Here is a 17,392-nt window from a genome sequence, read left to right on the forward strand (position 1 = left end):
TTGGTGCAGTCATCCAGCAGATCAAGAATGTGGTTGAGTTGGAGGGAAAGCTTGAGATTCTCAATACTGACTTCCGTCCCGTGAAGAGCTTATTATTACAAATTGAACAACAATTCCAGGACCAACAATGAAGGCTGCCGGAGGCCATCAAAGATAGTTTGGGAAGCATGGGCGAGCACCTCTCATCAACCGCGCCAAACAACAGCAAAGACGGTGCTTCGGCGGCTGTCTCATGTGCAGCCCTAATCTCTTTACTCAGATTGCAGATTGGGAGACCAGGTTCCGTCAACTCTTTCAAAAGCTTAACACCTTATTTTCAATATCTGCCAATTCTACAGAGATTGTGTCCGCCGCAGCGCCTCAGGCAGAGGTGCTTCGTCAACCTATTCCAGGCTCCGGCTTCGTAGGGTCCACCATTGAATCTGCTCAGATGCAGGTGCAGGCATGGCTTGGTGAAGCTCATCCCCAAGCTCGAATGGTCGGCATTTATGGCATGAGGAACGTCGGCAAGACGTCCCTACTCAAACTGGTCTACAACCAATTCAAAGAGGTGAGAGGCATTTTTGATGCAGTAATTTGGCTTACAATTTCTCAGCACTATCGGATTGAAAAATTGCAGGCCTCCATTGCTGAGACTCTGGATTTAAAGTTGGAGAGCATTTCTGACAGTGATACACGGAAAATGAAACTGTCAGAATCGCTGGCAAAGAAGAAATTTCTTTTGATCTGTGATGATATGTGGGATCGAATCGATCTCATTGATGAAGTTGGCGTGACATTTGGGGATCACAATTGTAGCAAGGTATTAATGTCCAGTCGCAGCAGAGAAGTGATCTTCGCGATGGAGGCAAGCGAAGAGTACACATTGAAGATACAAACCCTGTCCGACGAAGAAGGGTGGGAGTTATTTAGGACAAAAGCTTTTACAGATGGGATTCTTCCAAGGGAGAACAATATAGAGGGTATAGCTAGAGAAATTGCCTCCGAGTGTCAAGGATTGCCATTGGCCCTAAACACAGTTGCTGCAACAATGAGGCGGAAAAAGACGGAAGATGAGTGGAGGCGTGCTTTGATTCTCATGAGAACTGCAGATCCTGCCTTCCAAGCCAGCCACAGCATCATTGATAGAGACCTGTATAAAAGGCTAAAATTGAGCTATGACGATTTGCCTGCTCGTAACTTGAAGATTTGTTTTTTATGCTGCGCTGTGTTTTCTGAGGATGCAGAGATTCCTGTGGAGACGTTGCTAGAAATGTGGAGCGCAGAAAAGCTCATCACCCAAATGGATGCCGGGCACGAGTACATTGATGTACTGGTAGAAGGTTGAGTGGTGCCCAAATTTAATTTGGGAAAATGAGAATATGAAAAATGGAGTAGTTTTTAACGCGACTTTTTGAAAGTTTTTTCGGTGATTTTTTCCGGTGAAAATCTGGTAGTAATTTATTGGAATCGAAGTTTGATAGCTAATTTCTGCACAATGAAACAGTCCCAGGGGTTTTTCAGGGTGCTGAATCCGAATATGCAGTTAAAAAACCATTTTAACTGCAACAAATCATGATTTCATCTCAATTTCTTCCGCCAGATTCTCTCACCGGAATCTCAAAAAATCGCATTATAGACAACTCCCTGAAAAATAGACCAGCACATTTTTTATTTTATACTTATGTGTACACAATTATCATCATAAATGTTTTGTTATACCTCATACAAATTGGAATATTATTAATTTGAAAGTGTGAGATATTCTGTATTTAACATTATTTAAATGTTATTTTGGAATGACAACATGTGATGTTTAAATATTATTTTTATATAATTTAATTAATTTATATTTTTGTTATTTTTTTCTTTTAATTAATTCATATTTTTGTTATTTAATTAATTTAAATTTCTCCTCTTATAATTTATTTAATTTTTTATTTAATAATTATTTTAAGTAATAACAGTTATTTAAAAAAAAATTATAATTTATTTAAGTTAATTTATTTAAATTTTTATTTAATAATTTATATTGATTTTTCTAGAAAGTCTTTTATTAAAGTCAATAATAATTATTAGTTTCAACATTATTAAAGTTAATAATAATTATGTTCATGGAGTTTTGGATAGACATCAATGGAGTGTTTTGTTAAGACAATCCTTCATGTGAAGTTATCGGTTTAATTCCCTGCTTCAATTGAAGTGATATATTGGAAGTGATGAAGATGTAGTCCCACCAAAGTTACAATTAGATTTCAAATTTCTGTGGTCTTTGTTTTAAAAAAGATGGTTTAATTCCCTACTCCAATTAGGGTGATGTATTGAACGTGATGAAGGTGTAGTCCCACCAAACTTACAATTAGATTTGAATTGCTTCAATTGAGGTGATATATTGGAAGTGATGAAGATGTAGTCCCACCAAGGTTACAATTAGATTTCAAATTTCTTTAGTCTTTGTTTTAAAAAAGATGGTTTAATTCCCTACTCCAATTACGGTGATGTATTGAACTTGATGAAGGTGTAGTTCCACCAAACTTACAATTAGATTTCAATTTTTTGTGGTCTATGTTTAAAAAAAGATGGTTCCAATTCCCCACAATGAACACTCAAACAACCAAAAAAATGAATAAATACTAAATGAACAAAATTATTATTAAAAAAAAACTACTAAAATCCTAAATTATAAAATCTAAACCTAAATAATGCATTAGAAATTTAAAAATGGCTAATAATAATTAATTATTAATAATAATTTTATTTATTTATTAATAATTAATTATTCATTTCTTATAATAAATAAATTATTATTATTATAAATAAATAATCATTAATAATAATAATAATTATTATTATTTATTTAATTAATAGCAAAAATCATTAATGATAATTAATAAATTTATTAATTACTAACTAAACATGAGTAATAGATTATTAGGTTAATCAGTGGGACTTAGAGCTGGTTAGTTGAGAGGATGGAGCTCTGCTAGGGTTCTGCGAATCCCTGCACACGGCGCCGACAAACAGTGAAGAAAATACCTTCTCAGATACTGCGTAAGCTGCTGTAGCACCCCGTCCTGCAGCGCATTCGGGCCAGGGATGGCTCATCCCCAGGGGGGGGCGTCGGAGCCCTCCCCACCGCAGTCAGATTCTGAGCATCAAGTGATCTTTGGATCCGTGAACGAAGAAATCTTGAACAGGGGAAAAATACCTCAAAAAGACTTCAACAATGATGGTAACCGCAAAGAAGGCGATGGCGCATCGCAAGAAGAAACCGGAATGCCTGGAGAAAGGCCGCAAATCACCTCTAGCACATGCCGACCAGCAGCCAAGGTCAGACCAAGGATCGAGCTGCCTGGAGACAAGATCGATGAGAGAATACAGTTCATGAAGGACCATGCCCTCATTGGCAAGTTCATCGGTTTCTGGCCAACTGAAAGGGCCCTATATGGATGGATAGCTGCAAAATGGAAACCTAAAGGGGATGTCACGCTACAGCTAGGGCCGAAAGGATTCTTCACTGCTATATTCTACTGTCCGGAGGATAAACACAGGATCCTAGTAGGAGGGCCCTATTTTTTCAACTCGGCTGGGCTATATTTACGCGACTGGATCCCCAAATTTAACCCGGACAAAGAAGACCTATCATGGGCTCCTGTCTGGATCAGGTTGTATTCGCTCCCGGACGAATACTGGGGGGAGGAGCTCCTCAAAAAGATTGGCAATGGAGTCGGCGATTTCATCAAAGTAGCAGAAGAAACCCTATCTCGTAAGTACACCTCCTATGCCCGGATTTGTGTCTTCATTCGCCTTAATGAGGCTCTCCCCGAGTCAGTTGAGCTTGCCCATCGTGATGAAGAGTGGATTCAGCCTCTCGACTACGAGCATGTTCCCTTCCGATGCAGAAAATGTCATGCCCTAGGTCATCTTTTCAGGGATTGCCCTCTGAATATTCAATCTAGTCCTCCAGATTCCTCAGGTTCCCCTGCTCAGGATGGATTTACTAAAGTCTCAAGCAGGAAGCGTGCGCATAAAAAGCCCTCCAATGGTCACAAACCCCAGCCCCGCAAGCCGCATGGCCCAGTAACCAAGAACAGCTTCGACATTCTTGGTCAATCCTCAGAAGATCCCCCCTTAAACAAGGAAGCCGCTCCTGATCATCCCTCCTCCTCCTCCCCTCCCCTTTCCTCCTTCTCCCCTCCCAAATCCTCTGCCCCCATCTCTAGCCCCATCATTCTGCAAAAGGATCAGACCAACTCAGCCGATAAACTCAAAGATATGGAGGTGGATGACAAAAATGACATTCCCCAGAATCTTGATTCTGGCAACGAAGACAACAATCAAGTGCATATAATGGACGAGGAACCGGAAAGCATAGACCTGCATGGCCTAGATCTCCTAGAAATGGAGGCTGCATGTAGAAGGAAAGCATATGATGCCATCCCAGAGTTTCAACTTGACAAACTCGAACTGGTCATTTCACGCGCCTACTACCAAAACCAACTAGGAATTCAGCCAGGCAGCCAATGGGACGGCACCCAGCGCCATAAGGACTCGAAGAAAAGAGGCCGAAAGACAGATTTGCAAAGAACGATAGAGATTGGGAAAATCTTAGTCGACTCAGGCAGATACGCCAAATTGACTAAGTATTTCAAGCCCTCTGTCAGTAGTTAAACATGAAGCTTGTATCCTGGAATATAAGAGGGCTTAACAGCCCCGGAAAACTCAGGATGTTGAGAAACATGATAAAAAAGGAAAAGCCCCAAATTTGCTTTCTCCAGGAGACTAAATGCAATAGCTCTATGTTAGACAGCTTCCTTTCAAAAGCCTGGCCAGGATGTCGTACAGTGGCGGTCGATGCTTGTGGCGCCTCGGGAGGTTTGGCTATAGCTTGGAACACTCAAGCGGTCTTCCTAACCGATTTTCATGCGGCGCATCATCTGATACAGGCCACCTTCCATATTCTGGGAACTAACATTCATGGCAATCTGTCAAATGTCTACTTCCCGCAAGAAACTAGCAACAAGGTAGAGCTTTTGGACACTATCGAAGTCCTCAGTAATAGCAGGAAATTCCCGCTCTGGATCGCTGCTGGGGATTTCAACATGATTACCAAATCGGAAGAAAAGCTTGGAGGAAGAAGCAGATTGGAGCCTGAGGTTGATCGATTCAAAGAGTTCATAAACTCGGCTTCCCTTATTGATATGCCGTTCTGCAATGGAACCTATACTTGGAGCAATCGCAGGGCAGGCAAGCATCAAATCGCCTCCAAGTTGGATCGCTTCCTCCTCTCGGACAATGCGGTCCACTTAGGAGGGGATTTCTCAGCAACCATACTGGCTCATTCAGGATCAGACCATTGGCCAATAGCTCTTCAATGGCAAAGACCCGGCAACATAACCAAAAGACCTTTCAGGTTCGAAGGTTTCTGGCTCACTCATCCTAACTTCAAGGAGTTTGTTAAGACCATCTGGGCCTCATACATCCCTCCAGAAGGAGCGAAAATGTACCAATTTCAGAAGAAACTAATATTTCTCAAAAGCCATCTGAAACAATGGAATAAAGAAACCTTTGGCAACATTTTCGAGGAGAAGAAAAAGCTCATGCAGGACCTGGAAAACCTTCATCAGCAGATCATCACGGAGGGGCACACGGAAGCAACGCTGGAGAAGGAACGCCACATTCACAACTTATTGGACGAAAGAGGGAAGCAGGAAGAAATCTATTGGAAGCAAAAGTCAAGAGTTCGATGGTTGAAGGAGGGGGAGCGCAACACTAAATTCTTTCATAGAACAACAGTACAAAGGAGAATGTACAATAATATCCCCTTCATCCAAAACCAAGCAGGCGACAAGGTAGAAACACATGAAGGGATTGAAGCTGAGCTCCTCAATCATTTCCAACAAGTCCATCAAGAGCAGGGAGAAGACAGGCAACAAGCCATAAACAAAATTACCAGCAATATTCCAAAAATTATTACAGAGGAACAAAATGAACTCTTAATGCGCCCCATCAGCATAGAGGAAGTGGATGATGCCATGAAACAACTCAAAGAGGGCAAAGCTCCTGGTCCCGATGGGTTCACAACTACTTTCTTCCATGCCTTCTGGGATATGTTAAAAGAGGAAGTCTGGCAGATAGTTGAAGAATCCAGAGCAACACGTTGGCTTCTTCCCTCTCTCAACGCTACCTTCATCGCTCTCATTCCCAAGGAGGAAGAATCCATCACTCCAGATAAATTCCGTCCCATTGCATTATGCAATGTCATTTACAAAGTAATTTCAAAGGTCATAGCTAATCGGCTCAAACCGCTTCTGCCAGCACTTATATCCAAGGAGCAGTCAGGCTATGTGGAGGGGCGACACATAATGGATGGTATCCTCCTCTCTCACGAAATCATCCACTCTCTCAAGAACTCTAAGCAAGCAGGTATGCTACTCAAGCTAGATCTTTCAAAAGCATTTGACAAACTGAACTGGAACTATATCCATCATATGCTTAAAGCCTTTGGTTTTTGTCCTCCTTGGATTCGATGGATCCTGAACATGATTAACTCTACTCATTTCTCCATCCTGGTCAATGGCATTCCCTCCCATTCTTTCAATCCCTCCAGGGGCATCCGGCAAGGAGACCCCCTCTCCCCCTTTCTTTTCGTTTTGATGGCCGAAGGGCTGGGGAGGCACATCAAGCAAGCTCTTCGCTTGCAACAAATCAAGGGTATCTCTGTGCACAACTCCCCTGCCCTCTCCCATCATCAATTCGTTGATGATACAATGCTGTTCGGTTATCCCTCGGCTCAAGAAGCCCGTAGACTCAAAGGCCTCCTCCAGGACTTCTCTCTGGCGTCTGGCATGACTATCAACTGCTCCAAATCGCAAATTTTCTTTTTTCACACTCCCCCATCTGTCAAGTCTGTTGTCTCTCTCATTTTAGGCTTTTCCTCTGCGTCTCTTCCCTCCAAGTACTTAGGTGCCCCCCTCACTGCTTCAGCAATCAAGCACTCTGCCTGGCGCACCCTGCTAGACAAAATCGAAAGTTGCCTCAACCTCTGGACTCACAGGTCGCTAAATCTGGCCAGCCGAATTGTACTCATCAAATCGATTATGCAAGCAAAGCCTCTTTACTTGTTTTCTTCTTTAGCTGCACCAAAATGGGTTTTAAAAAGCCTCAGGAACATGCAGCGAAATTTCTTATGGAGCAGCTCGGCCACCAATAGAAAATGGGCCTTGGTTAAATGGACAAAAGTCTGCATGCCCAAGGACAAAGGAGGAATTGGGCTAAGAGACCCTGAACACAGTAACGCCATCATGAATGCCAAGATCTGGTGGCAGTGGCTCACCAACCCAGACAAACCATGGGGAACGATATGGACAGCGAAGTATGCAGACAACAGACCCCACGAGGAACTCATCAGATTCACTCCCACTGAAAAAGGCTCTTTGATATGGAACGCTGCAAAGCAACACCATCACATTATCCAACAGCACAGCTTCTGGGAAATCAGAAATGGTTGCAGCGCAAGATTTTGGATGGATGCCTGGAATCAAATGCCTAGACTTACGAACATTCTCCACCCTTCAATGATTCCGGAGAGGCAGGAACAGCAACAGGAAAAGGTCCAACATTACTGGCAACCAGAACTAGAAGTGGGCTTCAGAAAATGGAAATCAAGCGGCCAAATCCTTAGCAGAGAAGATGACAGGATGAACATGGAGCTGGATATCGAGTTACGGAAAAGAAGAATAAGACAGGACAATGGCGAGGACATTCTCCGATGGGGACACCTGCCCAAAGGAACCTATACCACAGCAGAAGCCTATAAAATTCTATGTAACTTCGCAGCTAACCCCGACCCTCTATGGAAGAAAATTTGGGAGCTTGGTCCTTGGCCAAAGATCTCCTACTTTCTCTGGCTGACCGGGCACAAAAAGATTCTCACCTGGGATAAGCTCAGAAAGAGAAACTTCCATGGCCCCTCGATCTGTCACAATTGTCTTCAGGAGGAGGAAACCCTCCAGCATCTACTGAATTCCTGCCCCTTAGCCAAGCTTCTCTGGAACAGGGTCAGATTCAGATGTCAAAGACAAGGCATAGAGGAGGACGACATAATAAATTCCATAAGGCTATGGCCCAGGCAACCTTACAAAAGTTCACTTCTCAATTATCTATGGTGCATTATCCCAGGGATTGTCCTCTGGAATATTTGGAAGGAAAGAAATCAGCGTATCTTCAAGAACAAAAGATCGCCGCTAGAGGTAATATGGAACAAGATTCAAGGAAACATTCAAGAAACAATGGCGCTCCAAAGTTGGACCAAAGAAGATTGGCCGTCTGAGGACAGTGAGCAGAACATTCTAAGAAATTGGCAGCTGCAGATACCTCAAGATCCCCAACGAAGCAACCTTCCCAATAGCAGCATTAGAAAAGATTGTCACTGGATTGCTCCCCCTGAAAACTCTTACAAGCTAAACTTTGATGGGGCCTCCAAAGGCAACCCAGGGGCTGCAGGGTTTGGAGGCATTATCAGGAATCATGAAGGCATTCCTCTACAAATCTACTTTGGAAGTATTGGATGGGACACCAACAACTCAGCAGAGATGGAGGGGCTCTGGCAGGGCCTTCAAATTGCCTGGAACCTTAACCTCCAACCCTTAATTGTAGAAGGGGACTCTCAAATTCTCATTAACATGGTAACTCGTATACATAATGGTTCACAAGCAAGGAAGATAGCTCCCAGCTGGAGACTTGAGGCAAGATTAAATGAAATCGCGCACAGGATTGATAATGCAAGGGCCATCTCCTTCAAACACACTCGACGGGAAGGAAACAAAGTTGCAGATCTTCTGGCCAATATTGGGGTTGAGACCAGCACTCCCCTAATCTCGGGCAACACAAACACCATATCTAATAGGCAGCAGCTCCAGGAATGTGAAAGCTTAATCCAAGAGGAGGCTGCTGCCCCGGATGCGGGTGCCACCTCGCATAGCCAGGAAGGGCCACTTGCCACGGCCGATAGGACACGCGACGGACGGAGTTCTTTAAGGCTCCTCGCCGCCACCTCCCATCGCCAAGCAATGCAGCACACCAGCCTTTATGAAGGCGCAGGGACCATAGCTGAGGTTGATGGCCGCATTCAATGCGGGAGAAATTCGAAGGAATGAAGGGGACGATAAGAAATGCGATTTGGGGGCAGTTGATACCCAAAGCTATGGTGTTCATGCTCTGCATTCTGCGAATTCCGGGGTTATTGTGGAATTGGGGGAGGCTGGCCGACTGCTGGTCCTCCCTGGTTCATGCCTGCATTCATTTGTTTGCTACCCTGAGCCGAATTGGAAGGGAACTCCGTCTGAGGAAGAGGTTACTGGAAGAATGGTGCGGGAGAGAATGCCATGTCGTAGAGGCCGAGGCTCAGGGCGAGCCAGATCCTCTCGCGGGCCTGCAGCTGACTTACATCACCATTGCTGCTGTGTTTACTGCCATCGACGTGTGGGAGCTCCTCAGGTGCAGGCTAGCCAATTTGTGGAAGCTGGAGGGTCCAACAATGGCGAGCCAAGGCTACCTGCGTTTGGCTCTGTCATCTTCACACTGGGCAATTCCAGAGAAAATTTGGGTATCAATGCCCACATATCTGTGTTATTCACCAGGATCCCGGAGGAGAATGAGGATGGCTTGCCTCGGCCACCTGCAATGGAAAATCCCTTGGATAACGAAGGGGGAATTCCCCTGGAGCAAGAAGGAAGATTGCCTCAGGCTCTGGCGGAAGATTGTCGGGTTGTTGACAAAGGTAAGAGGCCAATGGGTGAGGCTTCAAGCTCAAGGGATGCTGCACCGCGGGAGCACGACCACCCATCCAGCCATTTGCGCGAACCTGAATTGCCGGCCTTCATGGACGGCTTACCAGAAGGACATGGTTGGGCTTGGATTCGTGAGGCTGAGCCAGAGGACGAGCCGGAGGAAGACGCGACCGAGGACTAGGCCCAGGTGGCTCTCCCGCATTCTGCCTGGACGCGTGTGGGATCGTGGTCGGTTCTGTTATCTCTCCTGTTGTCTTGTGTCTTTCTAGTGTTTTCTGTTCAATGATGTTTCCGGGTTTTATGTGTCTACCGCTGTCACTTGTTTTCTCTTCCGTTACGGATAGTAGTTTTTTTGGTTTGGGCCATAACCACATGCCCTGTATCCAATTGGCAAACTCTGCCCCTGCGTGGGTTTCACAGAGATGTTTAGAGACTTTTTGTTGGTGGTTTTTACAGAGATGTTTAGGCACCTTTTGTTGGTGGGTTTTACAGAGATGTAATGGGTTTTGGGACTATGTCACAGCTGCCCATGGAGCCACACACGGACATGGGCAGCAAGAAATCTCGAATGTAAAGTTTCAGCTGTAAATATTAATACAAAAGTAGGTAGTGTTGCTTAGAAAAAAAAAACTAAACATGAGTAATAAATAATTAATTTTAATTTAGGAAATTTAGAAAAAAATAAATTTATTAATTTACTTATTAATAATAATAATTTAATCACTCATTGATAATTAATTATTTATTAATTTGTAATATATATATATATATATATATATATATATATATATATATATATATATATATATATATATATATATATATATATATATATATATATATATATATATATATATATATTTGGTAAGCAAGAGACATTCCTTCAAATTTATTAAACCAAAAATATGTTACATAATGTACAGCTATCTGTCAGCACTATGGACCCCGCAAACGAGAGTGCTTACCGCTTAAGCCCAGATTCCCAACCCATCAAAAGTTATCACTTAACCTTTGAGAAACCCTAAACTCTACTAATTACCCCACCATCAAACACCAGACTTGCCTCTTAATCGTGACCGTTCAATGCAAGTGAACAATTTGACGGCAGAGGAGGATTTCATTCCGAAAGGCAGTGCACTAGATAACGCCCCATCCCCACCAACCTGCATGATCATTTCTGATCATTGATTGACTCCGCGGAATCCAATGGACGAGCTCCATATCGCACTGAGTATTTGCCCGAACTTTACTGTTCAATGAGGGCAGATTACCGCACCATCCCTCCGCCACGTGTCAGAAGCTGTATGGAATCTCTTCCGTTTCACAAAAACCACTTTTTGTTTGAAAGTGGTGCGACCACCTCGAAACCACTCAGAAGGCGGTTTTTCCTTCCGAAAGGTGAAACCATGGGACAATTGGCTGACGGAAAAATCCTGAACCGCATCCCTCCTCTCCTTATCGCGACTCTTTTTCCTGATACCGTGATTTGTTCTGATTAGTCCCTTTGGAATACTAAGCAAGCCATCCAACTCCTCCTTGTCGTTACTACTGAATCTAAAACCTAGATTTGCGTTGATCTTTTCGGAGCATAGCCAACCGCCTAACCTATACCGTTGATTACTAAAGTTGATATTATCATTGCTGCTAAAGCCAACCGTAATCTGCCTTCCACCTACAACCTGTTTGCCCAAAATTAGAGAATCCAGCCGAGCATTGATCATTGAGACCTTTCCTTTTTGGCTTTATCCTGAAACACTTCTCTATCCTCTTCCACCTGGTTATGACAAAGAATTTTTAGGTTTCCTGGTGGCATTACTTGCCACCCTGTTGAAACTCTGCGCTCCTTGCAGCTTACACCTTGGTTGGCCAAGATGTCCGCCAGTTTGTTAGCCTTTCTGCGCACATGGTTGAATTTGACTAAGTTTAGCCCCTGAAGGTGACCCTGAATTCTCTGGAATACCCGGATTAACTTCCAGTGTTGTGAGACTTTCTCTGGCTCTGTTCCGCAACTAATTCTTTTTACCGAGTTAATGACTAACTCAGAGTCGGCTTCTATAATCACATTTCGGCAGTTCTCTTGCTTCAGAAAATCTAAGCATTGCTCCATCGCCATTAATTCTACCATGTTGTTGGTGGCTCTTCCTAAATGAAAATGGAAGAGGAAGAGGATGCTACCTACTTCATCCCGAAGAACCCCGCCAAAGCCAGCAATTCCCGGGTTACCTTTTGAAGCTCCATCTATGTTGTATTTCAAAAAACCTTTCGGAGGAGGATGCCAAAACTCCTTTTTAGATTCCATTTTGCTTGCTTTTCTGTCCACACCTTGTGGGATGATCCCTTGCATACTTAACTGCCTGAGAGTCCTTAAATTGGCTTCTAAGGGAGGATTTTTGGGGAGATTCCTAACTGAAGAGCTGACCGTCTCCTTAAGCTGTTTTAAGATCTGATCAAACAGGCGAAGAGTGGGATTCTTTTCATTTTTGAAGATTCTCTTATTCCTTTCTTTCCAAATGTTCCAAATAATAAAGCTTGGCATAAGAGCCCAAGCTAAGTTGAGAACTTCATTATCCGAAAAAATTCTTCTCCATCTGCTTAGGGTGTTAGTAATACTCTCTTTGTCCCTGTCGGACTGTTGGAAAATGGTGGCAAATGAATCCCATAACCTGGATGTGAAAATACAGCTGTTGAGAAGATGTTCCATTGTTTCCTCTTGGGCTTCACAGAGCTAGCATCTGGAAGGCCCTAGCATACCCCTCTTTCTAATGTTGTCCCAAATCAAGATTTTCTTGTGATGAACCAACCACATGAAGAGTTTGATCTTAATCCAACCTTGATGTCTCCATAGGTTTTGCCAGATTCTGTTTGGAGCCTTGGAATCCAGCTCAAGGAGAATACCTTTTGCTTCCTTAATATTGAAGATGCCTTTGTTGTTGTATCCCCATCTGAGTTGGTCCTGCCTTCTGATACCAAAATCATCCTTTGCTCCAAAATTTTCTCAAGAGCCTCTTCTTTTGTTTTCAACATTTCATCATTCCTGCAATCTATATTTTTTCATGTCCTCCATTTTCCTGTATTGTGAGTACAATCCCAAAAATCTTTCACTCTTGTCAATCCTTGGGTATATGTCTCATGCTTAAGGTTCAAAAAATCTCCTTTTAATAGTATTGGTTCTTGTTGCCATTTATCCTCCCAGAATACAGCTAGATCTCCTTCTCTGATTTCCCAAAAGTTGTTTCTTTGTACTAAACCTCTGTTCTCCTAGGCTTTATTCCAGATGGCAGAGCCCTTTATATTTCCATACATCCTTATTAGATCAGTGTATTGCCAAGAGCTGGCATATTTTTCTTTCCATATGCTTTCCCATTGCGGCTTTGGATCTTTAACCCAATGCCACCAGAGTTTGGCCCCTAAAACATTGCTTAGAATCTCCTGGTCATCCAAGCCTAGGCCCCCTTGATTCTTGGGTTTACAGATCTTTTCCCAAGAGACCAAGGCCCATTTCTTCCTTGTTTCCTCCCTGCCCTAGAGAAAGTTTCTTTGGATGTTTCTGAATTGCTGCAAAACTCCTTTTGGGGCAGGTAGTGCTGATAGCATGAAAATTGGAATTGATTGGAGCACCACCTTTGTCAGCACGAGTCTACCAACCAGATTTAAAGATATGCTCGTCCATTTTCTGACTTTATCCTACATTTTGTTCATCAACGATTCCCAAATGCGCTTGTGCAAGGGTTTTGTAGTTAGAGGAACTCCCAAATACTTTGAAGGGAGGGAATCTCTTTGAAAGCCTAGAATTCTAGAGATATTTCTTTGAATAGCAATGTTGGTATTAAAGAAAAATATTTTGGATTTGGAGAGATTAACTTCCATACCTGAAGCCATGGCAAAATCATTCAATATTTGTTTGTACGCTCGAGCCTCTTTGACTATGGGGATTCCCTGTAACATGGTATCATATACAAATTGTTGATGTGTCAAAGCCTGACCATTCTCCTTGAGTTGAAGACCCTGAATTTTGCCCATTACTCTGGCATGCTTGATAGATCAACCAAGACATTCCATCATGAGTATGAAGAGAAAGGTAGAGAGCAGATCTCCCTGCCTCAGACCTCTTGAAGGAAGAAAAATCTCAGAGGGAGAGCCATTAACCAAAATTGAAACGCTGGAAGAGGTCACCAGGGCCATGACCCATCTTACCTAGTTGTGGGCAAAACCAAACACCATTAGCACTTTCTTGATATAGGTCTAGTTCACTTTGTCATAAGCTTTAGCTATGTCTAGTTGCAGGATCATACCAACTTTCCTCTTGCTGGTTAGCGAGTGAACCACTTCATGAGCTTGAATGATGTTATCCAATATTTGTCTGCCTTCAACATAACCTGATTGTTCCCCCAAAACTAGAGTAGGAAGCAGAGGTTTGAGTCTGTTGGCCACCACCTTGGATATTATCTTGTATACCACGTTGCATAGAGTTATGGGTCTAAACCTTTGTGGTGTTTGTGCATTGTCCTGTTTAGGGATCAGGGAGATGAAGGAGATGTTGAGCACCTTCAAAACAGTTCTGTTCACCCTGGAGTCCTCCACAACATTCAAAATATCCTTTTTTACTATATTCCAGCAAACTTTAAAGAAATCCACATTGAAGCCATCCGGGCCTGGTGCTTTGCCATTCTACATATCTTTGAGGACCTCACTGACCTCCTCTTCAGTCACTGGTCTGTTAAGATTGAAATTGTCCTCTCTAGACACTAGCTTAGGTATATGCTTAGTTAAATCCCTGATGAAATGTTCTCTTTCTGAATTATTTTCCTGAGCTATTTCTCGGAAGTGTTGAACTAACACCGCCTCTATATCCTCATGGGATTGTAGAAGTTTTCCATCCTCATTTTTTATCGAAGAGATTTTGTTGTGTGCTCTGTTCGCCATGGTGGATCTGTGAAAAAATCTAGTGTTACGCTCTCCTTCTTTTAGCCATTGGACTCTAGATTTTTGTCTCCAAAATATTTCCTCTTGTTTACATAAGTTCTCCCATTCTTAATGATGTTTCTCCACTAGATCATTTTTGTCTTTATCAAAACCTTCCGTGATCATAGCTTGGTTGAGTTACTGCATTTTATTTTCCACCAATTTCTTTCCTGCGAAAATATTGCCAAAATTCTTCTTGTTCCACTCTTTGAGCCTCATCTTTATGTGCTTTAATCTTTTATGTAGAAGGAACATTCTGGTTCCCTGAATCTGTAGATCTTCTGCCCACCATTTCTCAATATTGCTGATGAATTTTGGGTGTGAAAGCCAAATATTCTCAAATCTGAAAGGTCTACTCTGGGAGGAACCTATGCCCTAGATCTCCATTTGAACTGGCCAGTGATATGATCCTTCAAAGGGAAGAACACTCGCTATTATTTCCTTATCTATAAGCATAAGTTCCTCAGAGATACTGAATCTATCCAAGTTTGAGGCTACATGAGACTCTCCTCCTCTCTTATTGTTCCAAGTAAAGAGGCCATTGTTAGTTTCAACGTCCAATAGTTTCATATTATATGTAAATATTTGAAATGCTAAAGAGTCTTTACTTAGTGCTCTGGTTCCACCTTTTTTTTTTTTTTTCTGAAAGTGATTTTATCATATTGAAGTCCCCTCCCAAAATCCAGGGTATTCTTGCATGTCTCTCCCTTAGATTCGCTAGGGAATCTGTAAGCCTGAGTTTCTCATCTATCCTTTGAGGGCCATACACATTCGTGACTAGATAGGTATCCCTATCCCCTACAAGCTGAATAACTACTGATAAATAATTCCTTGAAGCCTCAACATCTATTGTTTCAATTCTTTAAGGGTTCTAAAGAGTGAGAATGCCTCCTGCTGTGTCCTCTGCTTTAACTTCTAGAAACTCAAGCCTACTAAGCCATTTACCATGTATTTGTCTTAAATTTTGAATGGAACATTTCGTTTCCTGGATGAAAATTATATCCAGAGCTGCATGTTTCATTCTATTACTAAGCAATCTCTATTTTCTTTTACTGCCTAGACCTCTAATATTCCAAGATATGAACTTCATAATTAAAGATTTGTAAAGGAGTAGCTGGTAAGATCTTTCATCTTACCTGAATCTATCATGAGCTTTCCACATTCCATCAATAGCTCGTTCTGCTTTTTTCTTCCTCTTTTCTTTCCTGGGTTTCTAGGAGCTAATCCCGGAGTAGTTTTTATCATTTTCACACCTTCGTTACTTAGTCTGTCAATTTTTTTTGCCCCCTCCGAACCCTTTTCTTGAGTTTTCCATAAATACAACTATTGTATTCTATTGAGCGCTTCTTGAGGTAACGATTCTACCCCACCGTTTGTTCCCTGAATCAAGAATCCTTCCAGATCTAGGTGCTCTCTTTCAAGAATCTCTTGTAGCTCACATTCCTCCAATTCCATTTCACTATGGGTCATTTCCTGATCCATATCCGGTTCTGTATCACTCATCATTATCCCTTTCTGCTTATCATTTTCCTATGTTTGTTCATAGTTTCCTTCTTTCTCCTTCTCCCCCATGCTCCCTTCCTGTGCTTGATCTTCTGCTATTCTTTCTTCATCCTCTTCAAGAACTTGGAACTGGTTCTGCCTAACTTGTTGTCCCTCATTTTGTTGTTGCTTTTGCCCTCTTTTTCTGCCTTTTCCTCTTCGGACCACCTTGTGAAAGTTGTCCGGGTCTTTCATTATATTAGTTTTTCTTTTATTCTCTACTTTACTCAGAGGGCAGTCTCTGAGAAGATGCCCATGTTCATGACATCTAAACGAGATATGCTCATAGTCCATTGTTTGTACCCATTCTTCATCAAAAAAATCCAATATTACCTCATCCGGAAGAGCTCCAGATAGACCCATATCAACACATATCCTTGCAAAGGAAGTATATTTTCCCCTTCTAGTAGCTTCTGATGCTTTGAGAAACCTACCTAATTTGTTGCCTATGGCAGCTAACGATTCAGGTTGCCAGTAATCAAGAGGAAGTGAATAGAGTCTTACCTAGACTCGGACCGAAGTAAAAGTTTCTAGTTCCGGGACAAAGTTCATCTTCCATGGCCTCATATAGAGACTTGCTGCTATGTAGAAGTAGGTCCCTCCTTCAAACACTCTATCTCTATCCTCAATACTTGTGAACACTACGATGAAGAAACCCTTTGACCCAAGATGTGGATCAATGCTCCCTTTAGGTTTCCAGTGGTATTTTATCCATGTTTGTAAATATTTTTCTGTGGGCCATAATCCCATGAATTTGTAGATGATTGCATAGGTTTTCATGTGATCCCTGTGCGCTTGCAGCGCAAGATCGTTTAAAACTACCTTGGGTGTTATTTCAACTTTGGGTTTACAAGGTCCCTTTTGTTTTTTCTCTTTTCTTCCCTATTTTTTGTCATCTTCCTCCTTGTCTTTAGTGCTATTGTTCTCCTTAATTTTGGCACCATCTGCTTCCTCTTCCATGTTACTTCTTCCTTCTTCTACAAATCCTCTAACTTTTTCTGGGGGCTTCTTGCCCTTATTGGCCACGACCTCCTTATAGGAGGGAGTAGAGCTCCCTCCTTTGCGTCCTTCGATGGATGAAATCCCCTGCAGCAAATCGAAACCCTAGCCATTCGCTC

General features: G+C 42.5%; 1 protein-coding gene across 1 annotated transcript; it reads left to right on the forward strand.

Annotated features, from left to right (window-relative positions):
- The first annotated feature begins 232 nt into the window (after positions 1–232).
- LOC149178598 (putative disease resistance protein At1g61310) lies at positions 233–1,327 on the forward strand. Its single transcript, XM_089422160.1, has one exon. It carries the CDS (start codon positions 233–235, stop codon positions 1,325–1,327), a length of 1,095 nt encoding a protein of 364 aa, XP_089278286.1.
- Positions 1,328–17,392: the final 16,065 nt, after the last annotated feature.

The sequence above is a fragment of the Pinus tabuliformis genome, chromosome 4_1 (assembly GCF_031772625.1).
Source record: "Pinus tabuliformis cultivar Carrire ecotype Pingquan chromosome 4_1, CPIR1, whole genome shotgun sequence".
NCBI lineage: Eukaryota > Viridiplantae > Streptophyta > Pinopsida > Pinales > Pinaceae > Pinus > Pinus tabuliformis.